This window comes from Phyllostomus hastatus, unplaced genomic scaffold, assembly GCF_019186645.2.
Source record: "Phyllostomus hastatus isolate PE091 unplaced genomic scaffold, TTU_PhHast_1.1 phas_contig_65, whole genome shotgun sequence".
NCBI classification, from domain to species: Eukaryota; Metazoa; Chordata; class Mammalia; order Chiroptera; family Phyllostomidae; genus Phyllostomus; species Phyllostomus hastatus.
Genome location: NW_025333932.1, coordinates 1,696,588 through 1,710,690, shown reverse-complemented (window position 1 = coordinate 1,710,690; position 14,103 = coordinate 1,696,588). Strand labels below are relative to the sequence as shown.

Sequence of the window (14,103 nt, the reverse complement as noted above, 5' to 3'; positions counted from 1 at the left end):
CAGATACAGAAAAAGTGTTTGACAAAATTCAGAATCTACTTATGATAAGAAGTCTCAATTAAGCAGAAACAGAGGAAACATACCTCAACACAATAAAAACCATATATGACAAGCCCACACTAACATCATATTCAATGATGAAAAGTTGAAAGAGTTTCCTCTAAGACTGGGAACAGGACAAGGATACCCACTGTAAACACTTTTATACTGGAAGTCCCAACCAAAGCAGTTGAGCCAGAAAAACAAAAGGCATCCAAATCAGAAAGGAAGAAGTAAAAATGTCTCTATTAGCAGTTGACATATTACATATAGAAAATCTTAAAGACTCCACTAAACCTATTAAAAATAAGTAACAAATTCAGAAAAGCTGAAGGATATAAAAATCAATATTCAAAAATCTATACTCCATGACAAACTATCAAAAAAAGAAATTAAGAAAGCAATCCCATTTAAAATTGAATCAAAAAGAATAAAATACCCAGGAATAAACTTAACCGAGGAGAGGAAAGACATGTAATCTGAAAACTAAAAAATACTGATAAAAATTGTAAAAGACATAAAGACATTCCAAGCTGATAGAAGAATTAATATTGTTAAAACATTCATACTACACAAAGAAATAAACAGATTCAAAATTCCAATGGCATTTTCACAGAAATAGAATAATCCTAAAATTTGAAGGGAACCCTAAGAGACACCAAACAGCCAAAGTAATCTTGAGAAAGAACAATTCTGGAGGCATCACATTTCCTAATTTTATATTATACTACGATGTCAAAGTATTCAAAGTAGTATGGTTCTGGTATAAAAACAGACACACAGATCAATGGAACAGAATAAAGAACCCCAAAATAACCCACACAAAAAAATAGACAGAGGAGTAAAGGATATACAAGGGTGAAAGGATAGTCTCTTCAATAAAAAGTACTGGGAAAACTGGATAGCCACATGCAAAAGAATAAAATTTGACCCCTATCTCACACCGTACACAAAATCAACTCAAAATGTATTAAAGACTTGGATGTAAGACCCGAAGCTATGAGGCTCCTAGAAGAAAGCTTGGAAGGTAGAACCCTTGACACTGGTCTTGGCAATAAATTTTTGGATTTCACACCAAAAGCAACGGAACAAAAACAAAATAAACAAGGACTACACTGAACTAAAAAAGCTTCTGCCTAACAAAGAAAATCATCAACAAAATGAAAAGGTAAGTTAAAACATTTGCAAATCATATCTGATAAGGAGTTAATATCCAAAAATATAAATAACTCATACAACTTAGTAGAAAAACCCAAACAATCCAATTTAAGAATGGTCAGAGAACTGAATAGCCATTTTTTTAAAGAAGACATACAGATAACCAACAGGTACACGAAAAGGTGCTCAGCATCACTAATTATCAGGGATATGCAAATTAAAATCACAATATCACCACATACCTGTTAAAATGGGTATTATAAAAAAGACAAGAAATAACAAGTGCTGGTGAGAACGTGAAGAAAAGTGAACCCTGTGTACTGTTGTGGGAATGTAAACTGGTACAACTACTATAGAATACAGTGTGGTGGTTCCTCAAAAAATTAAAAATACAATGATCATACAGCAACTCCACTTCTGGGTATATATCTGGAAAAAACAAAATCACTTCCTAGAAAGGATGTTCACTGCAGCATTATTTACTATAGGCAAGACATGGAAACAATGTAAGTATACATCAACAGATAAATGGATAAAAAAGATGTATTATGTACAAAGAATAGAATGTTCTTCTACCATTTAAAAGAGGAAATTCTATCAATTGCCATAATATGAATGAACCTTGAAGACACTATACTAAGTGAAATAAGCTAGACAGAGAAAGATAAACACTATGATATAATATATGTGGAGTCTAAAAAAACCTAAACTCATAGATATTGAGAACAGACTGTTTGCTAGAGGCAGGGTGGGATTAAATAGTTGAAATGGGTCAAGGTGGTCAAAAGTTACACATTTCCTGTTAAAGGTTCTGGGGATGTAATATACAGCATCATGACAATATCACAAAGTTAACAATACTGTACAGCATATTTAAAAGATGGTTAGAGAGTAAATCTTAAAATTTTTCATCACAGGTAAGAAAACTGTAATGATGTGAAGTGAGAGATGTTAACTAAACTTACTGTGGTGATCACTTCAAAATGTACACATATATTGAATCAGCATGTTGTACAGTGAAAACTAATACAATGTTATTTGTCAACCACATCTCAATAAATCTGGAAAAGAGAATATCCACTAATGAGAGTGATTACCAAATAATTAATAAAATTAGTAGTTTTCTAATATACCACATCTTACAAAGAAAATATTAAAAAAATATTCCATTTACATTTACAACTAAATAGTGTATAGTATCTAGAAATAGTCTTAGCAAGAAATGTGCAGAAAAAAAAGAGGTCAATTCCATTTAAATTTACTCTATACATAGTATATTATCAATCAAAATCCCTAAATGTTATGGGGAGGGTGGTGAGGAACTTAACAAAATGATTCTAAATTTCATTTTGAAGAATAAATATGCAAGCATATCTAGAAGAATTCTGATAAACAAAAATATGAAGAAGAAACATTGCCTTACTGCATGTTAAAATGTATTTTTAAATTGCTGAAATTAAAACAATGCAGTACTGACTGAGAAACAGATAGTTAAGTAACAAGTTAAAAATGTTTAACCGCAGACCCAAATATGTATAGGAATTTAGCATTTGAAAAAGTTGGAATCTTGAGTGAGGAAAATATGCATTAGAGAATAAATGTTGTCCAATACGTAATTATTTGGGGAAAAACGTCATATACAATGCTCTTTGTATTATTTAGATTTGCTTTAAAAAAGAAACCATAAAAGTAACAGAAGAAAATATAGGCAGATTTAAAAGACAATATAGGGGTGGAGAATGCCTTTCTCCAAAAGACAGAAATAATGAAAAATAAGTGAGGTTCACTATGAAAAAATAAAATACTTCTGTACAGAAGAAACACTCTGAGTGAGAATGAAAAAACAAATGGCCAGTAGGAAAAAGTCCTTTCAACATACAGAAAGAGAGAGGTCTACCATGTTTAATGTACTAAAATCTCTTACAAATAAGAATGTACATCCCATCATAAAAGTAGAAAAATATAGCATATACCAGAAATACTTTGGTTGTTTAAAAAAATTAGTGGGAGACCAAGAATTGGAGAACTGACATTAGACTAATAAGATAAAAGTACATAACAGAACTCTCCCTAATAATTACTTATTAGTTAAATAATAAAATGTTTGTTATGGTACAAAATACTCCAAACTTTACTGTATTGCTTAAAGAGCTACTTGTATTATATACTAAAAATGAGTCTAAATCTTCACTAAAGGTCTTTCTTTAAAAAAAAAATCCTTACATTCACCTATGCCTAGGGTCCTCCAGTCCCTCTGTCCAGAGACTCTCCAGTGTCCTCAATTTAGGAAGGGTCAGTCCCCTGTCCATACGGCATGACTAACCTTCAAGCAGTTTTCCTCTTTTCAGTTTGTTCTTCACACCCTGCCCTCTCTCTTCTTCAGAATCCCAGGGTCTCCTTCGCATGGCCCCTTTCTGAGTTCCACAGCACCACAAGCTGCCCATGTTCACACTTTCTCAGACTCTGAGGTCTGTTAATGACAACTTGTGCTTTGTCTTCCAGCTTCAAAGTTTTGCACTCTTGTCACTTTTCCTTTCCCGTGTCCTTTAACACTGTACTTTTTTTGAAAACCCTATTTCTGTCATTTTAAAGGTATTTGAGGTGGAGGTAAATGCATGTGATATTTATCCATAATCTTCACCAGAGGTATGAGTAGTTTAAATCCTGAAATTGTATTTTCTGAGTGCTGTGACTCTACTATTATTTTAATTCTAACTTTAAAAAATACAAATTAGTAGTGCAATCTATCACAAAATATTCCCCTCTAGTACACAGCAAGCACTGTTTGGAATAAAAGCTTAACCCAGTAGGAAAGTACACACTCTTCCCTTAAAATTGACATTCTAACAGTTAACAGTTTCTGATCATCTACAGTCCAGATTAAATTTCAAAATTTTGTATGTTTAGCAAACCAGAGTCAACCGTATATTAAATATTGATCTCTAAAGGTTTGATGTGAGGTGGCAAAGTGGGCTATTAACAGGAACTTACAGGAAATTATACCAGAATGTACAGGACCTGCTAAGCACTGGAGGAGAAACAAAGGCAGGCTTGGACCTCAGGATATGTTCATGAGTTCCACTGCCAAATCTTGACAAAAGTCATTATCCTGTATAGCTGTGCCTTACACAATTAGGCCTAGAGATTGTGGGAGAGTGAGAGATTAGAAAAAATGTTTCAACATCCATTATTAACTATTCATAAAGGCTGTGTTTAGTTTCCTTAGATTTTGTTTTTAAGCATCGGCAAGAACTTTAAACCTTGCAAGAAGAAATCTTGTTTTTGTTTTTAATAATATAGTTTAGGAATATAAGCATTATATAAGAAAATAGACTTAAAGTAAAATTTCATTACCATTTTGGGATTATCCACAGATGATTTCATAAGCTCCAATACAGCAAGATCTAGATTTTTCAACAATTCAGTATTGACTGTTTCTGAGAACAAGCTATAAAAATACTCCCCGTGACAGAAGCTGACGATGCTTCTCTGGGAGCCTCCTGAGGATGGCATGGACAACACAGCCGCATCCAGGAGAAGGCTCACAAGGCACTCACACTGAGAAGAAAAAAGAGAAGTGCGATGACGGGAATACATATCTTAAAGGTTACAGGGTACAGAAAGACTCCTTGGATGGCTGTTAACTTAAAGTGGAAAATCACACGAGAGCCTGATATTTAAAGGCCTGGGTTCAAGTTTGAATTGTATACGTTTCAATGAGTCTCCATTTTCTAGGTTTCAATTTTGGAAAAATATTTTCCCTGACTCATGTTTCTCCCAAATTGCCAGACATCTTATTGTTGTATTGAAGGGAGAGTCTAGTAAAGGTGAGTATTATTTGACAATTCAAGCATGTAATTTGTTTACATTAAGTGGACAAAGAAGCAAAAAGGTTTCTGCTGCAGGTGGAAAGACGGGTCCAAAGGAGTGAACAAAGGTACTGTCCGGCAGGTCTCAACTACAGCAGAGACTATTGAGGCCAACCCTGTACAGTTCAGACAGTGAAGACGTTTTTGTGTGGTGCCTCTGGAATTATCCACCAGGGGCTTTCCCAAATCAGCCATCTGGAGAAACACCAGGGACAAGGGGAAAAGGTCACTGAGTCAACACTGCTCTCAGCTTTAAATTCACAAAATGTTCTTTATCTAAAGTCCTTTTGGAAACAAAGAGGGGTAGACAAAACCTTAATTTAAGAGAATGTTGTTATTTCTTTCTTTCTTTATTTATTTTATTTATTTATTTTTGTTTATTTCTAAAAACCTTTCAGAAAGTCAGCTCATGTAAATTAACTGAAGTACTTGTGCAGCTAAGAATTTATCCAACTAAATTCCTGTTTTTAAAGACAGAATGCATGTGAATTACATATTTACATTATCAGGATAGAATAGCATGTAGCTCTTTTTCCTACCAGTCCTCCAAAAGCAAAGGCCAACTCCAGAAGTCCATTGGCCAGTCGCTTACAACTGGGGTCAAGTGAAGGAAGGCACTGTTGCTCATGTCCAGGCGCAATGCTTTTATAAACCAGGGAGAGAAGTTTTGTGCCAAGAGAATGATTCTGATCTACAGGCTAAAATAAAATCAACATTGAAATATTTAGCAATAAAATATTTCCTAGAAAAACAGTTTCACACCTTTCATTAATTAAAAATCCATTATGGCTAACACTGCCAACTGCCTTCCAATGGTCAGAAAAAATTTCACCCCACCCTGCTGTCCAGGCTGTATTTTCCACTGGTTCTGCCCAGCCACAAAGGCACAGGAGCAGTTAAACTTTTCAAAAGGCAGCTGGAAACATTCAGATATCCTTTATTATATTTTTATTTTATATTTATAAATTTTTATATTTATACTCATATTTATATTTCTGGTAACACCTACATGACTGAATCAAGTGTTTCTGTAATTCCCATTTCAGCATGATAAAGGATGTTTTGAAAAGAATACAAATAATAGACTAATTAGCTTAATGACACTAAGAAAAATGTAAAACAAAATGTGGTTACCTGAGATGGCAATATAACATGCAAAAATCCAGCTTTATGAAGCTGTTTACAGGCCGACACAATAGACGACAACTTGGCCCTCTCCACAGAAGCATCAAGGCCATACAGGTCAGCAGCACAGAGCTCCTCGATGCTGGCCATTCGAGAAAAGCAAAAAGGAAACCAGATGAGTGTTCATCTCATTCAATTATCAGGACACACTGAAAAATGTGTGTCTTCTGTTACTAACCACCTGCACAGGAATTCACTACACAGCCCTGGAAAACAATCATGGGCTAATACAAAACAAAGGGGCTATGAAAATCAACAAGGGGCACAGGCTAGACTTGCATGCACTAAGGGGCAGGGAAGGCATTTGCCAAGTGGATAACTTTCAAATTGATGGGATCCTCTGTACCATACACTCCACTGATGAGATGCTTAACTTGAAGAAATGGAGTTAGAGTGGACATGCACACAGCCAGCTGACAGAGCACACTGCAACCTTCAATTCCACCACAACACTGACCCTCAGCATGCTCCGAATGCCCACCTCTGTGCTGTTATTTTTTCCTTGAGGTGTATCTCTAGGATATCTTCATACGGGGACTTCTTTAGTGCTTTCATCAGGTTCACACAAACATTAGGGAGATGATCCATAATGTGGACATCACTGATATTGAAACCTATGCTTGAGGGCTCACATAGAGTTCTCACCAAAAGTTTCATAAGGTTTGTGTTACATAAATACTTCTCAAGAAGCTGTAAAAGACAGATTTAGATAAAAACACATCTATCAGCATTCAGATTTTCATAAGAGTGTAACATCCATGAAGTTGGGAATTTTGCCTGGCTAGAGCAAGGGTTGGCAAATGTTCTCTGTAAAGTGTCAGACAATAAATGTGCTTGGCTTTATGGGCCATAGAGTCTCTTCTGCAATGACTTGACTAACTGCCATCGTAGTGTGAAAGCCACCATGAACAATAGGTGAACACATGAACCTGGATGTATTCCAATAAAGCCTGCTTTACACGAGCAGGCAGCAGGTAGGATCTGGCCTAGGAACCACAGGTTTCCAGCCCTTGGTTTAGGTCAATCTTGTACTGGCAGGACAGAACCTGGTACACAGTAGGTGCTTAGTATATATTAGCTAGATGAACTGACTGGAGTTTGTTTATGTAATAAGCCTGACAGATACATTTATAAATATTTGCTAAATACATATTTCCTAAGGCAGATGTTTGGTCATAGTATAAAATAAAATAATCCAACAAAAATTTGGAAAAATTATTTGTATTTTATTCACAGAATGGGTATCTGAAGTACATGAAAATTTTTATTATCTTTAAGAACAGATAAATCCTGCAGCAATGGATAATTCTAACAAAGCAAAAGCCACTTCTAGTAAGTACTTTACTGTATTTTTCCAATGCCAAGTACTATTCTCAGATTAACGAAGCAGCAGGAGTGACCCTACCTTCCAGCCTTCTGGGTGGATGCTGAGCAGCGTTGTGGTAAATTCCATAATCCGAACAACAATCGTGCATTTGCTGTAATTATATCTCTCTTCTTCCTGTGGGCTGGGTCTGTTTCCTGCTGCCCCAGTGCCAAAGCACTTCTCGGCTGCCATACTGTCATGCAGAGAGATGTTTTCTAAAAAGAAAGCCACTGCTTCCCAAAGTGAGGACTGTGTCTCAGTACCTAGGAAAAAATTCATTAAAATATCAACCTTTGCTTTCTTCTCAAATGAGGTTAATGTAAAATCCCTTCTTTAAATAGAGGCATGATGTCAAAACTCAAAAGTTCAATAAAAGCTGAATAAAATGGCACTCATTTCTTTTCATTTCAAAATTTCAGAATTAATACCACCCAAATAGAATTCAACTTTAAACTCATAGAGTAACAACACATCTATGGAAGATCTGGTCTTGCTTCTCAAACACTACTTGTAAGATATAAATTAATATGATCTTTTTGAAGGGGAATTTGGCAAATCATACCAAAAGCTTTTTTTTTTAATCTGAATGCTAGTTTCTATCATATGTTGAAAAGCTCATATACTTTAACCCAGCACTGAAATTTTATCCTAGTGAAATAATGGCAGAATTATGAAGATGAGTTTGTAAGGATATTCATTTTATCACTGTTCTTAATAATGAAAAAATAGAAACAACCTAAATGTCCTTCAAAGGGCAACAGAGAAACCAATTATGGCAGTCAACTGCAAACAGGTGTATTATGGAATCAATTTCTGGTCCGCTCCCAAATGAACTTTTTCATAAAATTCATCTATCTGAAAGGATGATTGTGCTGGGTGCTCCTTTACCCTCTCCACCCCTTTCATGATTGCTCTTCTGTTTAACAAAAGAAACACAGATACACATTCCTTCTCTCCTCAATCTTACTGTAGTTTACTGTCTCAGGGTACAAAGACCTTCAGAGCCGCAAAGTGATTATTTAAAATAGTGACACACATGTTGAAAGAGTGAGTAAATATAATAACTGAGTAAGAAATCCTTTTATAAGTCTGAATGTTTCCAATTCTTTGTTCTCATAAAATTTTTTAAAATTAATCAAGCTGTCAAATTATTAAAAATAATATTGTAGACAGGTCACTATGTATTCAAAGAATGGACAAAAATACATTAAGAATTACATTCTCAAATACCAAATATTCTTGACAACAACAGACCATGAACTGTTTGACACTTTCCAACTGAAGATATGTTAAATATGGAAAAATTATGCATTTTAGAATTATTCAAATATGGCACATGTTTATGTGAACATTTTTAGTACTAAAATCTAAATAAAACAAAAACAGAATTCTAGACATATTTTATTTTTTATATGTAATAACTATAAAAATGTTTATTATATTTATATTGTGGTGGTGGTAGTGAATATAATGTGCCCTAGTAACAAAGTAATGATAACTCAACACAGAAGAAACCTTTAAACAAATAGACCCTTTGTTCCAAAGAAACAAGTAAGGTTATATGTGAAAACATAAGCATAAAAGCAAAAATACTTTAGAATAAAAACATGTTAAGAGGCTCTGGCTGGTGTGGCTCAGTGGGTTGAGTCCGGCCTGTCAACTAAAGCGTTACTAATTCGATCCCGTCAGGGCACATGCCTTGGTTGTGGGCCAGGTTCCCAGTAGGGGGCAGGTGAGAGGCAACCACACATCAGTGTTTCTCTCCCTCTTTCTCCCCTCATTCCCCTCTCTCTAAAAATAGATAAAAATAAAAATCTTCAAAAAAGAATGTTAAAAGGAATGAAATAATAATAATAATTCAAGGACTTTGCAAAATTTGCAGTAAAGAAACTATTTTAAAGCTTATTATGTTGACTATAAAACTACTATTGTATTAGGGTCCACTGAATACATTTTTTTCCATGTAATATTAATAATTTTATATTAAAATGTTAATGTTTACAACACATCAGAAAGATATAAGTAAAGTATTATATTTTGGTCAACTTTAATGTTTGAAAGAAACATATTGCTTTTAATGTCTCTCTCCCCTCACAGGGTAAATGAATAAAACAGTTTTAAGGTTATTTAGTGGTAACACATTCACATAACTTAGAAATACGTTGTCATTCAAATTAGAACAAGCTATATATATACCTACATAAAAAGATGTCTAATATACTGTTTCTTTTTAAAAAACAAATTATAGTAAATCGTGTTAATCATCCCATGAACTACAAAAATGAAAATTTAAAACAATATATAATACATATATAAAAGTTTTAGAAAAGTAAATACTAAACTGTTAGAGTGTTTAGCACTAGGAAATGTGATTAGGGAAGGGATTTTGCATATTTTCTATGCTATTTTCCTTGTTTAAATTTTCAAAATGAGGGTATCTGAGAGTTCTTAAAACAATAAATTTAAGGTACTATTGGCAATTGAACAGCTACTATTGCTGTTTTTAAAGTTTTACAACTTTCTGACTGACCTACTGAGAATCTTGTACTGAAGAGTCGTATTTTCTCAGAGAGGTATAAAATCTCTTTTCCGGAACCCCAGCATGGATGCATATATACATATTATACATTCCACACTATGCCTGGCTCTGTCATCCTCAAGCTAGAAGGAAAATATCCTGGTTCCTTTTCCCCAAATTCCTATAATATGGACGTCACCTCTGACAAAATAAAAGAGAGAACGGTAGTTCCTTTATTCAGCCACCACCACTAGAGTAGATTCTCCGCCTATGTTAAAAATCAGTTAAGTAACTATGTTCTGAATGGCAAGTCTGAGATTCAGCTCATGAGAGAGAGTCTTCTGAGGTTTCATTTAAGTGAAACCTCAGAAGACTAATAATACATGCCCGCTCGGAGAACCCTGAAGCAGAGAGCACATCTGTAAGCCAACAGTCTGCTCCAAACATTCTAGGCTCAGAGACTTGTACCTCCCAAAAGCCACCTTCAGCCCTCACAGATCCCATTTAAGTCACTAGAAGGATGGAGCCCACCTATCTTCTTCCCAGCATGGGTTAAGCAACAGACAAAACATTCCACATTATATTGTTCTTCTCTGAAATCAACAATGTTGTTACTGTACTACAATAAAAATGCTAGGAATAAAAAACAACTAGGAAAAAACACACTATACAGAAACATGGAATAAAATTGTAAAGCCTCAGATCAGGAAGAACTCTTTTAATGTACTACCTGGAAACAAAAACCTCAGAGGTTATTTTTATAAAATGGTCAGGAACCCATGGACGGGGCAAAAAGAACATGGCACTGTAGCCTTAGTTGTGTCATCAATATGCACACCCTCATTGTGAGAGTAAGTAAGAGTGCAGATAAAGCACTTCGCATAGCACTAAACAAATGATATGTTATCACCACTGTTATTATTATTTTGTGATAGCAGCAAACTAACCCAAAACGCCACTAACCTCTTCCCCAGAACAACTCCAGGCAGAACTGAACAACACTAACATATGGGTAAGCTTTACCTACCCAGGACTTCAGATGTTTCCAAGGTTTTCTCTGCAATGAATGTGTTGTAGCACTCCAATGCCGCCAGGAGCATGTCCATCCACTGCAGGGTGGCTCTCAGACTGAACTGCCCTTGCACATGGAAGAGGGTTGGCTGAGCAAGGATGCCTGACTGCTGATCACAACCTCCTCCTCCCCCCTCGAATATGTTTATGAGAAAGGAAGCATCTTCTTTCTTGATAGTATCTTTCAGCCATAAAGAAGGGGATCTGTTGCCTTAAAAAAAGAAACAAGATTAAACACAATAAATAACATTCACATAATCAAGTTATTTAATCTAACCACTGTGCCTATTTAGAAATAGCATCCCCCTGAAATAATGATAATAAGTCTTTCAAGTTAAAAAATGTAATCAGACCAGAACAGGACTGGCACCACACAATATTTCAAATGTAGTTTCCCATAAAAGTCCCACATAAACTATCTACCAAAGCAGCATAATTTTAAAATAATGCAGGACAATCTTTTTTTAACTATACTTGTTTGACTATAGTTATTGTGAAGAAGTATTTCCACCAAAAGCCATTCTCTTTAATTTCTTTAAACATTATAAAAATAGTTGGACACTATTTGAATAGCTATAAATTTCATGCCCTTTCCTTTGCCTTTTTTCTTAAATATTATTATTCCTTTTTTAATGGAATTATTTAAGAAATAAACACACACAAAAACTACTGTGACTCTTAGGTTCCTGTGCCGGCTGTTCCTGTCCTGGCAGTGGGAACCTGGTTTTTCCTGGGTCTTAGTTTACTTATTTGTAAATGAGAGCCATAGAGTATCCACCTCTGAGGTTGTTATAAAGATTACATGAATTAAAGTAGTGAACATTTAAAAAAGTGCTTAGACTAGCACCTACCATACTTAGGTGTTGCATGTATTAAATAAGAGTCAAATGATCTGCTTCTTAAAAGGTATTTTTCTTTCAAGAATTATTTTCTAAATTAGAAAAAAAATAAAATTTTATTTTTTATTTTCTCATGAGAGGCTCTGAAACGTCAAATCATTTTAAGCTAATAAAGTTAGTGAAGAATCCAAAACAGTAATGTAACTCTGATGTATTAAGAAAAGTTTTTCTATTGTGTCAAAAAAATCCATTACTAGTTGTATAAGAAAAAGATTAATATCATGTTTGCAGGTTTTGTTTTAGAAAAAGGTATTAATAAAGCTATAATACGTGAAAAGTAAGATATTTAAATTCCACATTAAGTGCTAGCTAAGAGTGATATAAAGCATAGAAATAAAGGACACAAAAAGACAGATCTAAAGAAAGAAGATAAGAACAATGAATAAGAAGGAAGACAAGGCTGAGAAAAATAGGAAAGCACATTTGGAGAACTTGGAAACTTCCCAGCTCTCCACTTCTTTTTCACTATTCTCCTCGTGACTGTGTCACTCGCTTTCTGTACATGTCCCACCCAGAATAGAAGCCCCTGACACATGCCATAGGGACATACCTGCACTGCACTCCACTGATCTGGGTGTTAATGTGCCCAGGACCCCCACTCATACTGCAGGACCTCTAGACACAGAATCTCTAATCTAAAAAAATGCTTAATGCTGTCCCTTAAAAACCAGTGGAGGAAACGGTAGAGAAGAGAGAGGCAGATGCACCATGGAGGACACAGAAAAGGTAAGTCAGAGAATGTTCATTAATTTATAAAAATTATATGTTGATAGTGGGCCAAGGTTCACCTACTTGGCACCTGTAGTTTAACCAAAACAATTCTAAGAGATAGAGCTCATTTATTCCATTGAAAATATATGAGGTTCCTATTAGAAGCAATTAAAAAGAACATCAATAGAAATGTCTGGGATTTGTCAAGTTGACATCATTAGAAATCACTTGGGCCAGAGAACCAAATGTGAAGTAGGGCTTGCCAACGAATGGTTCTACCTGTGTAGTATCTGGGCCTTGGTTTCCTTTAAGAATAATAAAAACATGCCTCACATCTCCACCCATTCACTCTTCACTGACTTTACAGGATTGGTGATTTAATTATAAAACAAATTTTAAATGCTGTAGGCAAATATAAAATACAAGTAAACAATTCTCTAAATTAAACATACATATATATATTTCTACTATATAAATTATAGTATAGCAAGTAAATACATACCATATTATATCATATGGTATACAATATGGCACACATAATATATAATATGAATACAACTATAATATATACTATCTAAAATATGGTACATGGGACTCTTCTCTGTTAATGAAGCTACAGTCCCTGAAACCAGGCATGATGGTTCCCAGCACGTAACACTGTAATATATTCCATAATATAACAAAACACTGAATCCCTCTAAGTTTTAGAATTACATGAAGTAACTTTTACCTCTTCATCCATGAAGAAAAAGCCAAAGGTAGCACTCCACCCCATTTTCTAAAGAGAACTAGCTGTTATCATACGCTCACTGTGCACTGCCACCTTCTCACCCAGATGCACGTGGCAGAGTGTGTACTGATTCTAGACTAGTAGTACACAGTGCACTCGAAGTGGGTAAGCCAGAGCTTGCGTCTATCCTGAGGCACAGCTTCACCATGCCAAAGCTACCAAATCTGGGGTTCAACTTCTTGGAGAAAACAGAACAGATTTATTCTTGACAAGGTTAATAATTATTTCAAGTCTATTAAGTTCAGTATAATGATTTAGTGCAGTAATTACTGAAAAGCAAAGGTTCACTTCTTTCCTTTAATCTCACAATGATCTGAGATCATTCAGACTTAGGAGATGAGCAGTTTCTTATTAATTACACATTAAAATAAAACAAATGCATTACTTCAATAACAATACAATTTTTAAATCTTAATTGAGTGTCATGTTAATAATCTGACTCTTCTTTATTTCTTTTAAATGGGACAGAAAAGCGAAAACTGTAGTGGAATAAATAA

The 14,103-nt window shown here is 34.7% G+C and overlaps 1 protein-coding gene across 2 annotated transcripts in view; it reads right to left on the bottom strand.

Annotated features, from left to right (window-relative positions):
* Positions 1 to 14,103, bottom strand: part of PRKDC (protein kinase, DNA-activated, catalytic subunit) — a 199,660-nt gene that overhangs the window by 111,844 nt on the left and 73,713 nt on the right. For both annotated transcript variants that reach the window (XM_045849401.1, XM_045849402.1), the window contains 6 exons: positions 11,163 to 11,417; positions 7,657 to 7,880; positions 6,733 to 6,941; positions 6,201 to 6,333; positions 5,606 to 5,764; positions 4,552 to 4,755 (listed from right to left, as the gene is read on the bottom strand). In XM_045849401.1, coding sequence (XP_045705357.1) covers positions 4,552 to 4,755; positions 5,606 to 5,764; positions 6,201 to 6,333; positions 6,733 to 6,941; positions 7,657 to 7,880; positions 11,163 to 11,417 — 1,184 coding nt within the window. The remainder of the gene's footprint in view (positions 1 to 4,551; positions 4,756 to 5,605; positions 5,765 to 6,200; positions 6,334 to 6,732; positions 6,942 to 7,656; positions 7,881 to 11,162; positions 11,418 to 14,103) is intronic.